The sequence below is a fragment of the Chrysemys picta genome, chromosome 3, assembly GCF_011386835.1.
Source record: "Chrysemys picta bellii isolate R12L10 chromosome 3, ASM1138683v2, whole genome shotgun sequence".
Taxonomy (NCBI): Eukaryota; Metazoa; Chordata; order Testudines; family Emydidae; genus Chrysemys; species Chrysemys picta.
Window position 1 is genome coordinate 110,558,565 of NC_088793.1, and position 21,283 is coordinate 110,579,847.

Genomic DNA, 21,283 nt, shown 5'->3' on the forward strand with positions numbered 1-21,283 from the left:
AGCACCCTAGCGGGCCGGGCCAGTTTATTTACCTGCTGACGCGGCAGGTTCGGCCGATCACGGCCCCCACTGGCCGCGGTTCGCCGTCCCGGGCCAATGGGGGCGGCGAGAAGCGGCGCAGGTGAGGGATGTGCTGGTCGCGGCTTCCCGCCGCCCCCATTGGCCCGGGACGGCGAACCGCGGCCAGTGGGGGCCGTGATCGACCGAACCTGCCACGTCAGCATGTAAATAAACTGGACTGGCCCGCTAGGGTGCTTACCCTGGCGAGCCGCGTGCCAAACGTTGCCGACCCCTGTTCTAGGCACTGTACTTTCACCTGAAAGGATTTAATCAAGGAATCAAGTGTATTAGGTACCATATTGACTTTGACAAAGATGTTATCCTCTAGGGTTAGAAAGGGAACGGTAGTCCACATATCCTCAAAATTTGGGTCCTTGTACAGCATCATTGAGACAGAAAAATTCCCATCTTCTGTGTTCAGTGTAATGGTTCTGTAAACAACAGTTCAGATCAATCAAGCAATTAAAGTGGCATACACATTATCATGAGTGTATACAAAAGTAAAGCTAAAACATTTTTAACTGCCATGGTTGAAGTGTTTAATAAAGCCTGCACTACAGAGAAGCAGCAAGGCGCCTGGTGATCAGGCGTAACCAGTTAGATTACCTACACTCAATGGCTTGACTCACCATGGGGCAGACCCTGTCCCACACCCTTTGGCTGCTTAACATCATGACAGTAGTGCTGGTTGGAAAATCTTTGACGGAGCCATTTTCCATCAGAGAATGCATTTGACAATGTTGCAACATTCCATTTTGAGATTTTCAGAATGAAACATTTCAATTTTCCATTTGGAAATGACTTTTCATTTCATTTTGTATTGTATTATAATGGCAAATAAAAATAATGGCAAAATGAAAACCAAATGAAATGATTTTTTTTCAGAATTTTCTTTCACTGAGAATTTTGAAGAATTTATGGATTTCCTTCCTAATTAGAATGAAGACACAAAATCCTTCACAAAATGGAATTTGCTTTCTGCCATACAGCTCTACTTTCCAGTGATGCAAAACAGCTATAAAGCCGATGGATCTGACTCACTAAGGATTTCCCCTAGCCAGGGGAATCCCCAGATGAGCTGAGCTGCTATACTGGTTCCTATGCCACTATCCTTCTCCTCAGTGCAAGGGGTGTATCTGGAGGAAAGCGGGTAAGCCCCAATTATCTCTGACTGTCACAATGATTCTTTGGGGCCACTGATAGCCAGGCGTAAGTTTGAGCAGCCTCTGATCTTCTTCAGTTTATGACAGAATCTGGTCCATCCCATGGTTGTCTCCGGGATCGGGTTAGTATAGAAGTGATTTAAAGCTACCTTTGCATCCCCACTCCAATGGTCTTGCCCTGATAGGGTGACCAGATGTTCCAATTTTATAGGGACAGTCCCGATATTTGGGTCTTTTTCTTCTATAGGCACCTATTACCACCCACCCCTGCCCCAATTTTTAACACCATCTAGGCCCTGAAAACAGGTTAGTCAGATTTGGGGATCTGGGCCCATGTGCGTAGATTCCACAGTACTCTAGCTAAGACTCAAACCATGGCTATCATAGTATGAGCCAGGAAGGCCAAACCAATATGAGTTGTGAAAGTGTGTCTGAGCTAGAAATAATTCTTAGTGTCTCTTCCAGGGATTCCTCTATTTTTTCACGCTAGTGTTTCTGGATTTTTCCCTTTTGCCTTCAGAGGTCCTCTTGTTTCAGGAAACAGAATCAGTTATTTCAAAATAACCAAAAACAGGCTGAAAGAGAACATTAGTAAAAAAAGTATTCTTTTACCTGGGCTGGTGCTGGGGCCCTGTACTGATGCTGCTGCTGTCTTTCAGAAGACACACAAAACTGAGGCCCTAAGTGTCGAGCCTCTAATGCAGCAAAACACTCATTACAAGCTCAAGTCCGACTGAAGTCAATGGGACTTGAACACAAGTTAAAAATTTGCTATATGTTTAAGTGCTTTGCTGAACTGGGGTCCTATCATGGTCATTTTTCACAAGAATAGGCTGTTAGCCCCAGTGTCCTGTCCAGTTTCCATCTCTAGTATTTAGGGGTGAAGTGATTAATCTAGGCCCAGATCCATTTACACGCTGGGGTTACCCTGACAGCTGGGAGTGTGTTTATGCATGCCAGCTGACTCAGTCATGCCTCCCATCTGTTGCTGGTACTTCCCCTATCTTGGCTGACATTGTGCCTTGTGGCCCCAGAATTCATTTCTTCTTCTCTGAGTTCTGGGCTGGGAGCAGATGGGTGACCAGCAGCAATCAGCTGTGCACCTTGATGTCAGTAGCATACTGAAGCAATGATTCAAGAGCTCCTCCATCGGTGAGGCCTAGATCGCCAAAATCCCAATTAATTTAGTAATGATTTGTATTACTGTAGTACCCAGAGGCTCCATTGTATGGACGTAAAGAAAGACAGCCCCAGCTCTGAAGAGCTTACTGTGTGAAACAGACAAGACAAAGGAAGTATTATTAGTCCCATATTTTAGTTTAACAGATGGGCAACTGAGGCACAGAGAGATTAAGTGATTTGCCTTATATCACCCAGGAAGTCCATTACAGAGCCTGGGACTGGACAGAAATCTCTGAGTCCCATTCAATCTCCTAGCCAAAAGAGCATCCTTCCTCTCAGTAAATGTGCCCCAGCCAATATTACTATATATTATGCAGCCTACAAAAGATTGGCTCTGGTTCTTCTGGATGAAACAAGCTATGTGAAACTAGACAAATGAGAAGTGTGTACACCTTCTGGCTTAATTTGCCTTTGTTCTCAATGGAGCTTTATGCAGGGCAATTTAATAGTACAAGCTAGAAAACAAAAACAAAAGGAGTTACCGGATGTCAACACTGATTTTATTCTCTCCGTTAGGCTGTTGTACCATGTAATTAACAGGGTATCGGCAAGCAAATGTGATATTGATAAAGGTCCTTGTAATTATATCAGAGAAGTTGCTTTGTATAGTGTTGATGAAAACAATGTGTGCACCATCAGAAGCCTGAAAGATAATACAAAATATAGAGAGTTATTGCTATTTCTGTATAAAAAGCCTAATTTACATAATATGCTGAACACTTAGGGATGCATGTATCACTGTACATTCTGGAACTCCATTAAAAGTAATTATTATTATTAGTTAATTAAGTTTATGGCACCGTACAAACAGATACCACTCGATAGCTCCTGCCCAGAAGACCTTACAATCTAAAGGTATGGTCCTGCCTTTGCATTCAGATATGGTAGTAGGTGTGTGGTAATGGATATGCAGGACTTGGAGACATGATTGTCATCATACAAGGAGACCCAGTAATAGACTTGTAAAAGACAAATGTGCAGATGGAGTCATGGCAAGCTGTGTATAGACATATGATAAAGAATGTTCATGGAGGTGGAGCGCTAGGCGTGTGTGAAGATATTGTAATGCCTGGAAGCAAACCAAGATTGTAAGCATGGGAGTGCATGTGCTCCCAGAGGCAAATTAATGAGCATGGAGGCTCCCATGCATTTTCCTAATACAATTCTGTTGATGTCTAAGGGGTTGCATGGGATTTGATTCATGGCAGAATTTGGCATTTTATTATTGCTGGGGCTTTCCAACCTAAACTGCATATGTACAGCAAATCTTTGCAATTGCCTGTAATAAGACCTGCTCAGATGCACCTCTGGCAATATGAGCTTTTTGATCAGTGACAGTTAAAATATAACTTCCCTGTCAGACATTAACACATTAAGCTTTAGTAATATTTTTACTAGTGAGCCCACATTACTAATATTAATAATTCAGACAACATGTATGATTGGTGTTAGTGCTACAATGTTCTAGGAACTCTTTGTGGCAACATCAGTCTTGCTGAATGTCTGAGAGAATAACAAGAAACTACGACTGAGTAGCAGCAATGGAACATACAGAGAAAATACCAAATTCTTTGATTCAGAGTTAAACATTTGAGTTATTCTGCAGTTGTAATCTACCACAGCTGTAGCACACAGAGAAACAAACATGCTATTCAAAGGAAGTATTACAACTACTTCGCAACAACAACATCGTGTGCATATTACCATTCTAGTCCCACAGTCTGTGAAATTGGTTTTAATGCTGAATACGTAGAAGCTTCCTGTCTCAGTGCCATGGCATTCTGGGTCATTGAGGTGTAAATCAGAGATCTGGAATGAAATCATCATTTTTTGTACAGTTTATCACACTTTTAGCACCAGTTTATTTCCTCACTACCTAATCCATACAACATTCTGGGTTTTAAGACATAATGTTTCACCATCAAATAGTAAAACAAAGGGGAGACTTAATCTTAACTACTCAGAGTAAAAAAACAAAAACAACCCTCCCTCCCCTCCCCACAACCAGATGACCAGACTCTCTAGAAAAAAGAGCCTGATTCTGTTCTCACACCAACGTAGGTGAGATCAACATCAGGGTCTAAAATACTATGGGCCAAATTATGGCTCTGAGGACCCGTGGAGCACATGACTTTCAGCATGTTACAGTGTGACCGTGTAATGCTTTCAGGGTGCTGGGGGAGAGAGAGCTGAGCAGCAGCAGTTATTATATCTGTCCTAAAGGTGGGGCAAGTGTTCCCTCAGCATTGCTCTGCCGGCCCAGGGTCCCCATCCAGCGTTGTTCTGACAACACAGGGCCATGACCACAATCTCTCTGGGCTGTACAGCACTGCAGGAAGTCAGGCAGTAGCATTGTGGCTGTTTCCCACAATGTTGTACTGGAGAGCTGTGGAGGATCCGTTTCTTGTGTTTTCTCCTCTTTAATTTTCCACCCCTGTCCAGGGCAGGCATAACAAAACACTGCGAGTTTGATTTAGATGACTCCAATATAAACTTTGCTCCTTTTTTGTTATTGCTTGTGCTGCCAACACTGCTTTCTAATGTAATGCCAGCATGCTTGACTTTTCATGGCAATTTGTGTTGTCAGCTGAAGGCAGGCGGGTAAGTCTCACAGGTCTCATAGCAGCTCCAGGAAAATGGTAGCAAAGAATACAGCAAGACATTACCATACATATCTTCTTTTCATACCTCCCCCATTCCAGTCACCAAGTAGACCAATCCATCAACAAGCAATAAAAAGCAACAAACGTGAACAGAGTTCTCGTAATAACTCAGCAAATTATGCAGTAAACTGAAAATATCTTAACTGCCATCAAATTTCCCCTCTAGTGTAGCTGAAAAATGCAAGCATTCTGCCTGAATAATGATGAAAGGGACTCTTTAAAATGGTAACCTGAATCTTAAGGAAATGTCTCTCATGCGATACAGGACATAATGTTAAGTACGTGATGGTTTATGTAAAAGCTTAACGGAACAGCTACATGACATATCCCTGTGCATAAACTGCATGCAAAGCAGAACTTCACTCTGTTAAAAATATTGATAGACACACAATAGGGCCAAGTGTTCATTTCAAGCTCTCGTTTCTGAGTGTTTGTGACATTTGATCGTAGGGCATGCCCCCACCAAAGTACACAGTGAATCAGCAATAAAACCCCTGGATTGCAAACAGTTGAAACCCCGAGAAAGAAATATGCTCTCTTGATAGAGGGAACAGTCAGAAACTCCTGCCAATCCCTCCTGACATTTCAGGAATCACAATTTGAAAAGAGAAATAATTGCTCTTTCTGGCAAGAGCCATACAGACAAACTTTCCACTTTTGTCTTCACTGGAGATGGGCTGTCTATACCTGCTGAGGATCTGGCTTATTATGCTTTATTAAGGCCCCTTAACTAAGTCAAATAAAATGTATTTAAAGGGACTTAATACTTGAATGCAATTTCACAAATTTTGGTCTAATCTGCACTGTCCCTTCCAAGCAGGTGCCTATCTGGACCATAGTGTCCACCCATGGGATATTACAACTTAATATCTGATTGAGTCAAGGGGGAAAAGTACTAGGAGGAATCAAGGAGAAAAAGGCTCATTGTTTCCTCTTGGTCACTGCTAGATTATATAGCTTATAGGGTCACATATGGTGCATGGGTGGATTGTGTTGACCTCAACAGTAGCCATGATGATAGAATTTGGACCATCATTTGTTGTCTATCCAAATTCAGGAGCTTGCAAAATATCATGAGGATATGAACTACAGGTATGAATAATAGTCACTGAGATCAGAGGAAACCATATTGCATACCGGAAAAAAAAGTTACCATATTTGAACACAGTATTTTTTTTAAAAAAGCATCTGAGCTGTTTAACACATGAGAGTACTTACTAGGATTGGAGGGTTCTTTGTTAGAAAGAATTTACTTGGAATCTCCACCTCAATCAGGTCTTTGGTACAGATGATGGTTTCATTGATTTCTGTATAAACATTAAAGTTGCTGCATGTTAAAGGGCAAGGACTTTCACCATTAAATTAGATCAAACAAATTATCTACCTTGGTTTTTCTATATCACAGCAATGGGCATGAAACAAGTACCTTGGACATGAATGGCATGTTGCACAGATCTGAGTACCAAGTTGTATGCATTTAGTACTCTGAGTGGCAAAAATTAATTCTTCAAGGAATTTTTTTTTATATCAGTTACTTTCTAATAGCTACATCCTCATTTTACTGTTGCCCCCACCTGCATTTAAAGTACAATAAGAAATGTCTTTGCCTCTGTAAGGAATGTTATTTCTTCCTTTTCCTGTAGCTAAATGCTCCTAGCTGCCTTGCTGAGCTCTGCAAGTGGACAAGACTCCAGCTTATTTGTCCAGTTGGCATTCGTTGAAGTGGGATTTTTCCTCCAAAACTGTGGAGTATGTTGACACTGAAGCTTCATCTGGGTTGAGGATTTGTCAGCTACCTCAGTACAAATGGCTACGTTCCTAGTCTACACTAGTGGCTTGTGTTGGTGACAGCTAAATAACTAGAAAAGGATCCTAGAGAGAAAGGAGGAGCCATTTGTTAGGGTGCTGGCATGAAGCCTGAGTGATTTCTCTGGCCCACCACAAACTTCCTGTGTGATCCTTGGCAAGTCACAGTCTGTCTGCGGCTCAGTTCCCAATCTGTAAAATGGGGACAATAGCACTTCCCTACCTCACAAGGGCATTTTAACGCTAAGTATTTAAAGATTGTGAGGCACTCAGATACTGTGGTGATGGGGTCCGTATTAATATCACAGATAGTTATGGCCTCAGAGCAGGTTCATTGAAAGGCTTTTAAACCTGAGCAACGGAGCCTAGGCCAATTTATGGTTTCAATGCACAGTCAAATGAAACCTGGCAATTGCATCTGAGTTTTGTTTTAAGATTTTGGGTTCATTTACACCACTAATTGCATATGAATTGCTGTACAATGCATGATGCAGGGTAAAACTTTTATAGAGGCCAGGTGTAATCCTTATGAAAGATCTTATGATTTAGATATGTGGCTCTTATGTTTGCTTTCTAGTCTTGGAGATTAACTATTTCCCAAAGTGCTTTTCTTTAGACATATGTCGATATCATGGACAGGTACCATCTATTTCTCCACAGTGAATTGCTTAATGTAGTATGGTGGATGGAACATGAAGCTTGAAGGCATTTTATGTAAGTGAAGTAAAGCTATGTAGCCTGACCCAAGACTCTGCATCCAATATGTATTTAACAAAAAGCCTACTGCTTAAAGCTGAGTAATAGATTGCATGGTTGAAACTTCTTCAATGACAATACATACAAAGAACAAAAAAATGCTATAATAAAAATCAGGGAACAAGCACAGCTGAGCAAAAATCAGAATTCCATCCCATCCCATCGGAAATTCTGATATTTTGCCATTCAAATCCTGACCAAAAAATCAAAATATTAAGGGGGGTGGGGGTGGGGGTGGGGGTGGGAGGAAAGATAGCTCAGTGGTTTGAGTATTGGCCTGCTAAACCCAGGGTTGTGAGTTCAAGCCTTGAGGGGGCCAGTTGGGGATCTGGGACAAAATCAGTACTTGGTCCTGCTAGTGAAGGCAGGGGGCTGGACTCAATGACCTTTCAAGGTCCCTTCCAGTTATAGGATATCTCCATTTATTATTATTATTATTTTTTTTTTTTTTTGAAGAACAGAAAGTTCTGAAAAATTTCCATTCAGAAATGTCAAAACAAAATATTGACATTCCTTAAGCAAAACATTTTGTTTTGAATAAGTATGACATTAAACTGCCTTTGCCTAAGGTGCCATGGTGGCTCCCAGGGTTTGTAGTTCAGGCACTTCATACCCTCATTCTTTTCTATGGACTGGGCTCCTGGCTGGACTATATCTCCCATGATGCATTGTAGACCTGTGACTTCTATGATGCACCACACAGTTCAGTCATACAAGAGACTGTGGTACATAATGAGAGAGGTAGTCTGGCCAAAGAACCTGGCCCACAGGAGAGAATGGGAGCATGAAGCACCTGACCTACAACTCCCATGAGGCATGGTGTCAACTTAGGCAAATACAATTTAATGTCAAACTGACTTGAAACAAAATGTTTTGATTAAATTTAACAAACTGAAATAATTCAATTAAGGTTGAAACTTCCCAAAATGAAATTTTATTTCCATTTTCCCAACGGAAAAATGAAAGATTTCAGCAAAATTGAAATTTTCCCTTGTAAAGTTTTGATTTTGCAGAAAGTAAATTTTCCATTGAAAATGATTTTGACAGGAAATTCCTGACCAGCTCTAGGAACAAGACTATGGTTGCAACTCAGTTATCAGTTTACATAGTTATGCCCAGGGACTTCAGGAAACACAGCATGATGTGTGTGGTTTTGCATGCCATATGGTACAAGGCATAGACAAGTTGAACATCTATTAGTTTTATTTTTAAGACAAAATTCTCTTTGTGCCACACTATGATTCTCTTATCCAACGTGCAGATTTCTTTTGTATACTCTGCATTGCTCTAGGTACAGAATCAGTATAAAATATGCTTTAGAGAGCCATACTTTGAATTGGATAGGAACATTTTGCTTTTAGTGTTAGTGTAATATACATTCCTTTTGGAAAAATAATCTGCCATTTGTAGAGACACTTACATAGTATACATTTTGTTGTGCATTCATGCCAGTCTTTGTATTATACTGGAGAATCTTTAGAATGCAAATTATTAATACAACAGATAGTAATGTCCCAGTGAGTCAAAGCTTACTTTGGAATCTTTAATCCATGGTTTCTGGTTGTTGTAAATCATCATTTCTCTATCAAAACCTCTCATGTTAAGACTTAATTTAGCAATTCTCTCATTCACAGATCACTGGACCAATAAGCCACAAAGGTCATGTCAGAGTTCTTAAGGATCATTTAAATAATAAACCAACACAACTTCTTTCCCTCTGGTACTAAAAGGGATACAACAAATCTATCATACATGATGGCAAAAGACCTGCCGCACTACAACATTTCTATTATTTTTGCTTTTTCTTTAACAGAACCTTTTTTTTTTAATTATACAGTAAATTTTCTGTGGGCTTGAGAAATTTTCATCTTGGATTAATTTTCAGGGACAAAAGTCCTCCTCTCTCTCTCTCTCACACACACACACACACACACACACACTGCCTAATATATTAAATAATATATTACAATAATAATAATGGACCAAATCCTGAAGTTCTTACTCAGGAAAAATTCCTGTTGACTTAAATGGGAGTTTGCCCAGGAACTAGGCACTGGCTTACACTGAGCCGAGGTGTTTGTTCATGCTGTTTAATGCGAGACCAGTGATCAATAAAAGTTACCATCATCTATGATTTGACCAGGGATAAGAACCTTGATTTATGTACAACAGACATGTTAAGATGAGTCTGCAAAACTAATGTTGTTCCAGCTGGTTCTGAATAGGTACTTGGCTCAGACCCAAGAGAGAAATGAGGAGGAAGAGTGGCCTTGGGTTTTGCTACTGACTCCAAATTTGGAGTTGGGTCCTTATGCACTAATTTCAGGATGCAATTTATATTGTAAATAATCCATAAAAGCGCTTTCTGAGTTTCTCAGATTCATCATTGTGGTGATGCTGGAGGTACTAAAACTGATACTCCTTGGTGACATCAGTGTCCACCTTTGATAGTGATTCTTCTGGGTTGAGTTCATGGCTACCATGGCCACAGAGTTCTCACAGGTTGTTGATGTCTTCACCCATATAGTTGGCCACACTCTGGATCTAGTGTTTGGAATGCAGATTGGAGAGGTAACGATGACAAGCTTATCGTAGACTGATAAGGTTTGAGGTTGGGGCAGTCTTAGCTCATTAGAGTGAGACATATTTTGATGGACTGCCCAAGGAGTTAGCCAGAACCAGAACCGTTTCAGAAGGCTCTGAGGAAGTGTACTCTTACCTAATGGCTTCTTGGCACTGCTGGTAGAGTGGCTATTATGAATATCTTTGTCCATGATTATTGATACAATGGCTCTTAAACACTCTTCCCTCTCACAGCTCACTGTAGTCCAGGTGATGCAAGAAGGAAGACAGCTAAAGTGCTAGCGGTAGAAGTCCTGATCTGAGTTTAACTGATTGTGACATACAAAAGATTATGAAGTCTTACGCCCTCGCTGTGTGGGAATCAGTGAAAGGTTTCTTGCCGCTTTTAGTGCATATTTGAAGTCATAAACAGCAAGTGATAGAGAGCTTGATTAATCCAGGAGGCCTCTGCGTGGTTCCAGAATTTACTTTTTTCTCGCAATGACGAATATTTAAGTTACTTTGTGAGTAAAAATCAGAATGGAGCTTGCTGTGTCCATGCGGTCAGAGGAGTTAGGGAACACACACTCAGTCAGTTTCTACCAGTGTTACTTGCTAGGATTTTGGAGATGGATGGAGGACTTTAGGCCACTATCTGTGAACTAGATGCATGTCCCACCTGGCTGGCTAAGGCCAGCAGGAGAGATAGTGACTCAGTTTGGTGGACACTATCAACCAACAATCTTGTTGACTATAGACTGGCATTAATTCTCCCGTCTTTAGGAAAGATTATTGAGGTGGTGGTTGCAGAGCAAGTATGGAAATATTTGATGTCTTTATATTCCCTTGCTCCTGCTCAATCTGTATTTAGACTTGGGTATGGGACAGAAACTGCTGTATTAGCACTTGTTGATGATTGGCTGCTCCTGGCTGTGGATGAAGACAATGAGCCTGACCAGAGTTGGTGTAAGTCAGTGCCACCAGCTGAAGGTCTGACCCAACAATGCCCTAGTTAGATTTGCCAGTTGCCTTTGATGTGGTTGATCACACGGTGTTGCTTACAAAGATGCAGTCCTTAGTGGGAGTGGATGCCTTGAACTCCTCCTGTGGAAGTATGCAGAGGATGATTATGGGCAATTATTCATCCATCTCAGTGGCTCTCTCATGTGGGGCACTATAGCCATAATTCCCAACATTTGCCATGCCAGGACACTCCCCCATCCCCTTTCTATTTAGCAATATGGGAAGGACAGGGCAAGTCATGATCCTCAGGATGAAAACTCCTCTGCTAGAGAAGGAATCTACTCTCTCACTCCTCCTTCAGTGTATGTATGAAGCCACTAGGCAGGTTAGTATGGAAATACTGGTTATGGTGTCTATAGCATGCAGATGATCCCCCGCTGTGTATCCTCATTATGGTCAGTCCTGCTGGTGAAGTGGAACAGTTGACCTAATGCTACTGGAGACTGTGGCTTGGATGAGGACTAGCTGCCTCAGGCTGTTTCAGGTAAGACAGAGATAACTTTGCTAGGGCTAGAGCAAGCAATAGAAAAAAAAATAGAATTTTCACTATCATCCTCCTTCACTGAAGTTTTGTGTACTTGTGAATCAGATGTACAACATAGACTCAAGGCTGCTGCTGGATACCCAGGTAGCAGTCACCTCAGTAAGCACACGCTCTCATTTGCACTAGATATGGTGAGGAAAACATTGTATTTAGGATGTGGCCCTTGCAATTGTCTGTCCCAGCCTTTCTTACCTGTCTGTTTGAAAGGATACAGGGAGGATTATTTGCTAAGCTTGTAGCGGTGCTATAAAGACACTCTCAGCTCTCATTTAGCATGCTTGCAGTTGAGTCACTCCTCTTGTACAAACTACCAATTCATGTCAGCTGCAGCTAGTTTATTCCACCTCAGTACAAACATTTCATTCTGTCTGCCAGTTAAGGCTGGCACAATAAGCTACAAATATTTTTTCCATATTGCAGACAGCGAGTCCTTCAAGTTTTATGAGCAGTTCTTGCTTCAGTTGAAGCTGCTCATGAGCAACCTTTTGTGCTAATTGTCTTCCAAAATGTCACCGTGGTTATTGGTTTTTAATTTACATTCTGGAATGACTCATTAGCTGTGGGTACTTTCCACAGGCAGCTGATATTTATGAGGGGTCTAATTTCTGTATATAGTTGCTACCAGAGAGCATATCTAATTTAGAATAGCTCCTATTTCCAACAAGCTGAAGCAGGCGGGGGGAGAGGATAAGGAGATCCAAGAAGCAGTTTTCCTTTCCTCACCCTTTCCAATAAACCGTCTCCTTTAGTCTCCATTTCTTAGCATCTCAGTTAGTGTTCCTTTTGGACTGAGGCCTAAGACTGCTTGCAGGAACCAAGGTATCAAACCATATATGTCCATGGTTTAGCAAAATGGAAGGCTGGGATTTTCAAAGGAGCCCATGGGCGTTAGGTGCCCAATACCCATTGAAATCTCAGCTAAAGTTAAGGGGGAATTAGAAAATAAATGTGAAAACAGAATTATCAAAACTTGACTCCTGCTTCATTAAAGGATCAAAGAAAATGGTGTGTCTCTCCCTTGCTGTGATCTATGATTTCACAGGGGAACACTGGGAGATGGGATGTCCTGAGCCCACAGCAATCATCTTGTAAAAGAAACTTGTGCATGTTCTAATACTTCTCACTTTTGTAGCAGCTTCTGAGGACCTGAAACAGGAGCGGCTCTAGTTTTTTTGCCGCCCCAAGCACGGCAGGCAGGCTGCCTTCGGCGGCATGCCTGCGGGAGGTCCCTGTTCCCGTGGATTCGGTGGCATGCCTGCGGGAAGTCCGCCGGTCCCGCGGCTTCAGCGTACCCATCACCGAATTGCCGCTGAATCTGCGGGACCAGCAGACCTCCCACAAGCGTACCGCCGAAGGCTCCCTCACTGCTGCCCTCGCAGAGACCGGCAGGCCGCCCCCCCGTGGCTTGCCGCCCCAGGCACGCGCTTGGAGCGCTGGTGCCTGGAGCCGCCGCTGACCTGAAAGTACTCTGAGCTAAGTCTCAAAATGCCTGTTACTGAGCTGGGCACCTCCAGTTCGCCCCCTCATGTCCTTCGGTCATGCTACAAACAGCCTGCCTAAGTTTCTGCTCTTGGACTGTTCAACACTTTTATCCATTCCTGTTCCTTCTTTATTAAATTAACAGACATTCAAAATAAAAATTTCCAGGCTATCCAAAAATAAACAAAGGTTTCTCTTCCACCTCCCAGGCCTTCCCTGCTTCAGCAGACTACTCCCAGCCCCTACCTGGCTGGAGTTTCAGTCCTAACTTCCAGGACTCTTCGCTAGAGCCTGCTCATGCCTAGCAGTGTAATTCCTGAGCATTCCCCCCTTCTTTGCAGCCTCTTTCTTTTTCAATTCCTATTGTACGAAAATAGAGTCATGGTTTGCTGCAAACCAAGGGCATAGCATTTTCGGGGGGCATTCCATGGGCCTTTGATTCACTGGGATAGTTTTTCCAGGCAACCTCGGACTATTTTAAAATTGCTGTCCTCCAGCATGGACCCAGCAATTCTTCACACCGCTATGGTGATAAGTGCAAGTAGGCACAGGCTGCTTGGACTGTATTACAGCCCTCAGAGCCAGATGAATTCTGCACTGGACTTTACCCCTCACACTACTGAGCAGATGATAAAGGAGCAGGACAATGTTCTAGAGCAGCTGCTCCTAGGGCAGCAGGAGGACACTCTGTGGTGATGGTGACAGCAAGATGAGGAGAGAGGACAGGATGATATGGAGCTGTTGGAACAAGATTCTGATAGTGTTCCTGGATCACCTACACAGCATTCAGCATCATTGCTGGGCCTGGAAAACCAGTGTGGATTAGTGGGAAAGGATCATTCTGCAGACCTGGGATGACCTGCAGAGGTGAGAGAACTTCAGGATGGAGACGGGTACTTTTATTGAGATCTGTGCAGAACTGACCTTGGAGTTTCAGCAACAACGTACAACATGTGGGGCCCCATACCCATAGAGAAACAGGTCACCATTGCCATCTGGAAGCTGGCCACCCCAGAATGTTACCAAGCTGTAGCTGACAATTCAGGCTGGGGAGATCAACTGTTGGGGCCATTCTGATGCAGGCTGCTATGCATTGATTAGATGCTGTCTAACCAGGTCATGAAGCTGGGTAATGCTCAGATTATTGATGGCTTTTGCATGCATGCGGGGCCCAAACTGTACTGAGCCAATTGATGTAACCCATGTGCCTATCATTTGCCACCCCTATCCCCTGCCGCCGCACTAGGATGCTGAATTTACCTACAGAAAGGGATAGTTCTCCATGGTGCTCCAAGGACTTATTGACCACTGTGAGAGGTTTACAGACAAATGCAGTGAGATCAAGGAGGGCTCATAATGCGAGAATCTTTCTGAACTCAGTTCTATTTAGAGATATGGAGAAAGGACTGTTTGCCCCTCTGGAGCACAGTGGTTGATCAGGTTATTCTGGGAGACCCGGCTTATGATGCCCTGGCTAATGAAGCCACACACAGGCTGCTTGGACAGATGGAAGGAACATTTTAACTTTCGGCTGAGTAGCTGCAGAATGGCAGTGGAGTATATATTGAGCTGTTTGAAAGGCAGATGGTGCAGATTTTGGAATAGTTTGGAAGCAGCAACAAAAATGTTCCAACCTTATAATTGTATGTTGTACTTTTCACTATACTTGTGAGAGGAGGAGGAAAGCTTTACTGATGGGTTGGAGGCTGAGGTGCCAAGACTTGCTTGGAGATTCAAGCAGCCAGCAAGGCGTCCCACAGAGAACACAGACATATGTGTGACTGCAATCAGGAATGACAACTGTTTGTATTTTGAGTCTGATGCCCAAACATGTTAGACTATGGATGGGAAGAGGTGTTTGTTGGGATGCACACATTGCAAGCACTGGGGTATTGCGTGTAGGTGGTTGGAGTTTTATCTTTCCCTATCTGCTTTTGTAAAACATTTCAGCTTGATTTAAACAATCGTCTGTGTTAAATGCAATGACGACTCTCAATGGATGTACTGTGAACAGTTTTATTGTGAAACAACAATAAAAAACAATGAGCAACTTTTAATAAAGGCAATGGAAAAATAATACACTTGTGTTTGGAAATACATTTAACAAACTGATCTTCTTAAGTAACCAACTATATACAAACCATTAATTACTCCCACAGTGTGAACACAATTCAAAGTGCAACAGTCACAATATTCCAAGTATAACCAAATGGGGGATGAGGAGGGAGAGAGGGAAAGGGAGTTAAAGGCCAGCATAGCCCTTGCCTCCAGCTCCTCTTGTCCACATGGGTTCTGGGGTTGAGCACCACAGTTCAAAATCCTCAGGCAGGTTGCAGGATTCAAAAGGGCTGGTCTCCCAGATGCAGATGTTCTCGGTGGCCAGAGGGTGAATCTGGGAATACTGCTGCTGGAATGCAGATGTTAGGAGTTGCTGCTGGTCCCAGTAGCCACCATTCTTCAAGGGCTGAAGGAGATGGCTGGAACCCGAATTATGGGCCCGCGGGGCCCGCTGGCCTAGCTGAATCATGTTTTGCCAGAGGGCATTCTGACTCGGGATAGCATCCGTGAACTGCCTCAGCATCTCTTGTCTTTTTCCACACTCACTTGAGACAGCTGAATTTTTTTCTCCCTCTGGATCCTCATATACAGCCTCCACCTCTCAGCCAGCCTGGTTTTCCTCTGTGACTCTGCCATGAGTTCAGCAAATATCTCATCCCGAGTCCTCCTTTTTCCCTCCCTCAGGTTGGCCAGCCTGTCAGCATTAGATAGAGGCCCTTCCCTGGCAGTCTGTCGCAGGTGCCGTGGCTGTAGGGAAAAATCCAGTTGCTTATTGTTCATATCCCAGAGAAGTCATGATAGCTTTTATTCATATGGATATGCCTCCTTGAGACTCTTCCCATTCTTGGGGGCACCTCTGCGATGGTAAGTGGTCTGCATGTACGGACAGTGCTGGGTGCATTTGCACTTCAGTCTACTGTGTCTGCTTTTATGCTGGTAGGGGTGGCTTGATTGGAGCTACATTCCAGATTTTTGCAGTTTTGTTTGTGCTATGGTGTTGGAGGTGTAAAGAGGGGACTATGGAGGGGGGGCAAGCTGAATAGTAATCCCTTCTATATCCCCTTTAGGCCATCCTGACTCTTGGTGACATTTCACAGAAGCGGATGATCAGGAGGCAGAGAATGGTCTTATTCAAAAAGGCAAAAGGGAGACCAGCAAGATATGCTGTGAAGTTAGTCACCAAGTTTTTCACCCCCGAAAAGCGCTGGAGGAGTGGAAAGGTTTGCAAGCTAGTTCTGCTAGATCTCCCCTGCAGACATGGAGAAACTGCTGGGGAAAATAGAGTCATGCAATCGTTGTCAGCCAGAATGTATGTTATGTCAGTGGGCAGCAGCATTGTTTGAGCCTTGAGCAGACATGCAACGTGCACTCATACCTAAGGCTAAGATTATGTCATGGAGATCACAGAATCTGCAGCCCCGCCCCCGCAGCTCCCAGCCCCTCCCCTGGTGGGCAGACCCCTGCAGCTGCCTAGCCACGACGGGGGGACCCTGCAGCTACCAGCTGCCCAGGGGCAAGGGAACTTTGCAGAAGTCCAGCCCCGCAGGCAGGGGGACCCCAGAGCTCCCATGCACCGCAGGGCCGGGGAACCCGGGAGCCCCAGTAGCAGTGGGTGCTGGATCCGCCTACCCCTTTTGTCAGGGATATTGTTAGTGAAAGTCAGGGACAGGTCACGGGCCGTGAATTTTTGTTTATACTTTTACTAAAAATATCCGTGACATAAACTTACCCTTACTCATACCTCATGTAAACTGTGCAAACGAACCACATTTCTCTTCCTGTAAGCACTGTCTCAATACACTGCTGAATTCTGAACAAATGAATGCTTTTGGTATTCAAATCTGCTGGGGGTGAGGGGTTAAGGGAGCAGGACTGAGACTACACCATGCTGGTGGGTGCCATTTTGAAGCAGCACAAAGGAGGGTTTGGGGGAAAGGCAGGGACTGGTAGCTCACATCTGCCACCAATAATAATAAATTTCAAAGATAGGTACTTACATGCCAAAGTTTCTTCCATAGGATTGGACTGTACAGTCCAGGCCTGGCTTTCTGGCTGGGATTTGGGCTCAGGCTATTCAGGGCAGGAATCGGTCCATGGTAGGAGGTCAGGCCAGGGGCTGGCTTTCCAGCAGCGGTCGTCAGGGTCCTGAGTCCCAAAATGATCTTGGGCGGCGGGGGCAGGGTGTGGGGGGACAGCTCCACTCCAGCATCCTCCTGCTTATCCTCTGATGGGTTGAGCCCATCGTCCTTGGAGGGTGGGCAGGGGATTGTGCAAAAAATGGTACATAGCAATTGCGTGCACACAAATGAAAGGCTAAACCAATTAAAAGCGAACACTGTTCACTTTGCAAGAAGACTCCAGAGTTCCGAACAAATGTGGCGTCAGTATGCAGTGATATGTTGCATCGTGTGTACGCAAGCATTTTCAGTAAGTGTAAGTACAGAGAAACTCCAAAACACCAGATATACACTGGACTGACTGATGGCAAAAGATGTCCCAAAGCCTTTAAATTTTTCCCAAGCCATCTGCTTCCTTAGAGAAATCTTTTTAGGAATAGTCTCCTCTGTGCCCTTACTTTTAACCTTGTGCTCAAGCTGTCGCTTCTATTCAGCTTCCTCCTCCAGTTGGGTCAGATGTCAGGTTGTTTCCCCTGTGAACATCTAGCAGCACTTGCCCTATTAACACCCTGCATTCCAAGTTCAGGTTATTTTAAATTAAGAGCAGGTTTATTTGACAAAGTGAGACTCAAAAAATGAAAACTAAACTGAATAAAAATCATGACTAGGCTATTCCTGTGCACAAGTGCGGTGAACAGGCCAGATATTGTAGTTACAATTTATTGATTAAGCTTTTTAATCCTATTTAAAGCTTGCTTATCCCTCCTACCAGCAGCATTCTGTGGGGTGCATCATCTTTGTCAACTTCTTGTCAGATCTTCTTGGAAGAAGACCTTTAGAACCCGTTGTTTACATAGGTAGTTGGAGCTTTTTTCTCAGGTTCAACCATCTTCATTAACAGGTTGAACTGTTTATCATCTGTTTCTCTCAGAAGTCAATATGCAAGTAACAATTATACTTTGTATATTTCAGCATTTTTGGTTATGTTCATTATCCTTTGATATAAAATCTTCTCCTTCTCTTCCATGTTTGTATAGTGAGTATATCAGAGAGTATCAACCCATTAAAAAGAGCTAGTCAAATGTGTTAACAACATTGCTCCCATTTCTAAAGAAGTACTATCCTCCAGGTTGTTGCTTGAGCTAGTGTTTTCTCCACTTTTAGAGGAAATTTCATTAGTAATTGACTAGCTTCCTCAGCTCAAGAAGTCTTATAACCATTTTTAAATCAGTAAACCGAGGAACAGACAGCTTGTGAGATTTACTGAAAGTCACAGTGAGCTGTGGGGAGTTGGACCCACAAGCTCTGACTATTGTTCCATACTTTGACTAATACACTCCTCCTCGGGTTAAAAAGAGAGTCCAGATTGGCTTGTTTTATTGGTCACTTCCAGCTAGGATCTAGTAAAAAGAGCAGGATCTACCAAATATTCTGTCTATAGTACACCAAATTTTCACCAAGTCCTAAGTAAAAGTGAATATTGCAAGAAAACAACAATTTTAGTCCAATTCTGCTTTCCTTGCCTCAGTTGTACATAGACATAACTCTACTGGGGCTGATACCACTTTCATTGATATACAGCTGAGTAATTCCACTGAAGTCAATATTATTTTAAAACCAGTGTGTGGTGAATCTGGCCCATTGACTTCACCTGAGTTACTTTTTACTGCGCACCAGAGTATTTAAGGCAGAATCATCCCATTGTTTCAGGGTTCCCTGGGTTTGTTTGGAAAAAGCCAGAGTCTGCCTGGTGCCAGTTTGTCAGCAAACCAGCCAGCAAAAAGCTGATTTATGACGGGAATAAGGGGTGCCAGGAAGCACTGTGAGCAACAGCAAGTGATGAATGGGCCCAAGATGGACTGTGCTAACATCCTCACACGACAGATTCTACAGATATAGGTTTGTTTGTTGCTGCCTACAACAAAGGCATGTAGGAGACATCATAATCTAATGGATGGGGTGCTGGACTGGACATCAGAAAGCCTGGGTACTATTCTCGGCTCTGCCATTGAGTGACTTTTGACAAGTCGCTTGTCTGTGCCTCTTCCCGTTCTTTGTCCTGTCTGTAAGCTCTTTTGTCTCATTGTGGGACTGACCAAAGCCCATTGAATCCAATGAAAAGTCTCCCATTAACTTCAGTAGGCTTTGGCTCAGACGCTATGTGTTTGTACAGCTCCCAGCACAGTGGGGGGCTGATCTCTTTTGGGGTTTCTAGGTGTGACTGTGATACAAATAAGAAATAATAATAATTATACACATTCCTTATTTACAATATCTTCTCTTCCACTTTCAGAAGGTTTGCTTTTTCAAACATTTTACTAACTCTTTTTTCTGCTGTGGAACTAGCACCCCTGGCTCTAGTTAACGGTAAGCGTAATTGAATAACTTTGTCGATTCGGTTTTTCATAGTTATACGGTTTCCTGAAACAGTCATGCCTGAACTGCTAGTCAGCAATACACTCAAGGAGTTGACTTCTCCAGATGTAATCTAGAAAATGCTTATTCTTTATACCCTGGGATTGATGAGAGATGATTTATAGCCACAAAAGCAGAAATACACTACAGTTTATCAGGCGAGCCAGCAGAATAATCCCACTCTCTCAGTTCCCTAGAACTGGAGGCCTCAAAATGAAGGATGGGAAGAGAGCAAATCTGGCCAGGTGACTAAATTCTAGAATAGAGCTGGATTTGGGTTCAAATATATTAATAGTAAATAAATTGAAATAAAAATCAAAACACTCCTTCAAGTAATCAGGTGTCACTCCCTCCCTTGGACTGAAATGTCATAAACCTACCAGCTCTGCAGGAGTCCAGGGAATCTTGCAGGGTAAATAAGACTGGAATTTCTAAGTTAAAAAACAAGCAGAGGGAAAAAAAAATCCTTTCAGACCTTCTTTATACATTAAGAAAGAAGCAAGAGGGTACAAGATCATTATATCCCCTTGCCATTTTTACAGGTCCCTTTTAACACGTTTTATAATACAGACATTTCAGTCTGAATAACAGGAGATGTTTACATGCAGTTTACTCAGAGCAATCCCATTCATTGAAACTGCTTAACGATGTGTAGCACAGGTTACATCTGTCAGACACCTCAGTGACATGCTGTGTAAAGAAAAGGATTAGGAACGCTGCATTGCTTAACAACTAGCTTACCGGAATGTTCCCGAGTGATTTCCCCAATGGCTTAGCAAAAAATAATGAATATTTCACAACAGTTAAAAAAAAAGAAGGAAAAATGTTTTCATAAATATCATAATATATGCTGTTATTTCAGTTCCCTGGTAATTCAGAACAAATTTAGTATTTAAAAAAAAGAGAGATTAAGAGAGAAATTTTAAGAGACAATCAACACATTTAATGCCATAACGTGATTTCAAAATAAAAGGCTGCTGCGGAGACCAAAGGCACAATATGTTTCCTGCTGTGTTAAGGTACTGATAAGTTATCAGAGAGGAAAAATATATTGCACAATAAAATGAGAGGTAAGGCAGCAGCATGTGATATAAAAACCCAGAATGAGTAATCTGACTAGAAGAGATACCAGCCTCATATTTTATATGTGGCAGCATTAATGTTTTCCTTACACCTTTCCGCTCAGCAATTTGCTTTTAATTTTTCGTTAATCTTCACGTGGTGCCTAATCAAACACCAGTTGAAGTCCCTGGATCAAGTGCTAGAGGCATAACCACGAGAATGAAATGTTCTAACCTGGATTAGAAACAAAATCCAGAAACTCTGATATTTCACAAAGTAAAAATATCCCAGTGGAGAAATGGTGTTACTGTTTGGTGAGGCGCACTTGGGAGGAGGTTAACGGTACATCAGTTTTGGAGTATGACAGGGAAAAAACAGATATTTTTTGTGTGC

At 42.8% G+C, this 21,283-nt stretch overlaps 1 protein-coding gene across 2 annotated transcripts in view; it reads right to left on the reverse strand.

The window, feature by feature from the left end:
* The window catches only part of LOC112060820 (alpha-tectorin-like), a 40,096-nt gene that overhangs the window by 10,730 nt on the left and 8,083 nt on the right, over positions 1-21,283 (reverse strand). The window contains exons 2-6 of one of the 2 annotated variants that reach the window (XM_042848217.2): positions 20,209-20,259; positions 6,287-6,375; positions 4,110-4,214; positions 2,888-3,048; positions 356-491 (exon numbers count right to left, since the gene is read on the reverse strand). In XM_042848217.2, the coding sequence (XP_042704151.1) occupies positions 356-491; positions 2,888-3,048; positions 4,110-4,214; positions 6,287-6,375; positions 20,209-20,259 (542 nt within the window). The remainder of the gene's footprint in view (positions 1-355; positions 492-2,887; positions 3,049-4,109; positions 4,215-6,286; positions 6,376-20,208; positions 20,260-21,283) is intronic. The other variant, XM_024112790.3, reaches the window with a different exon arrangement.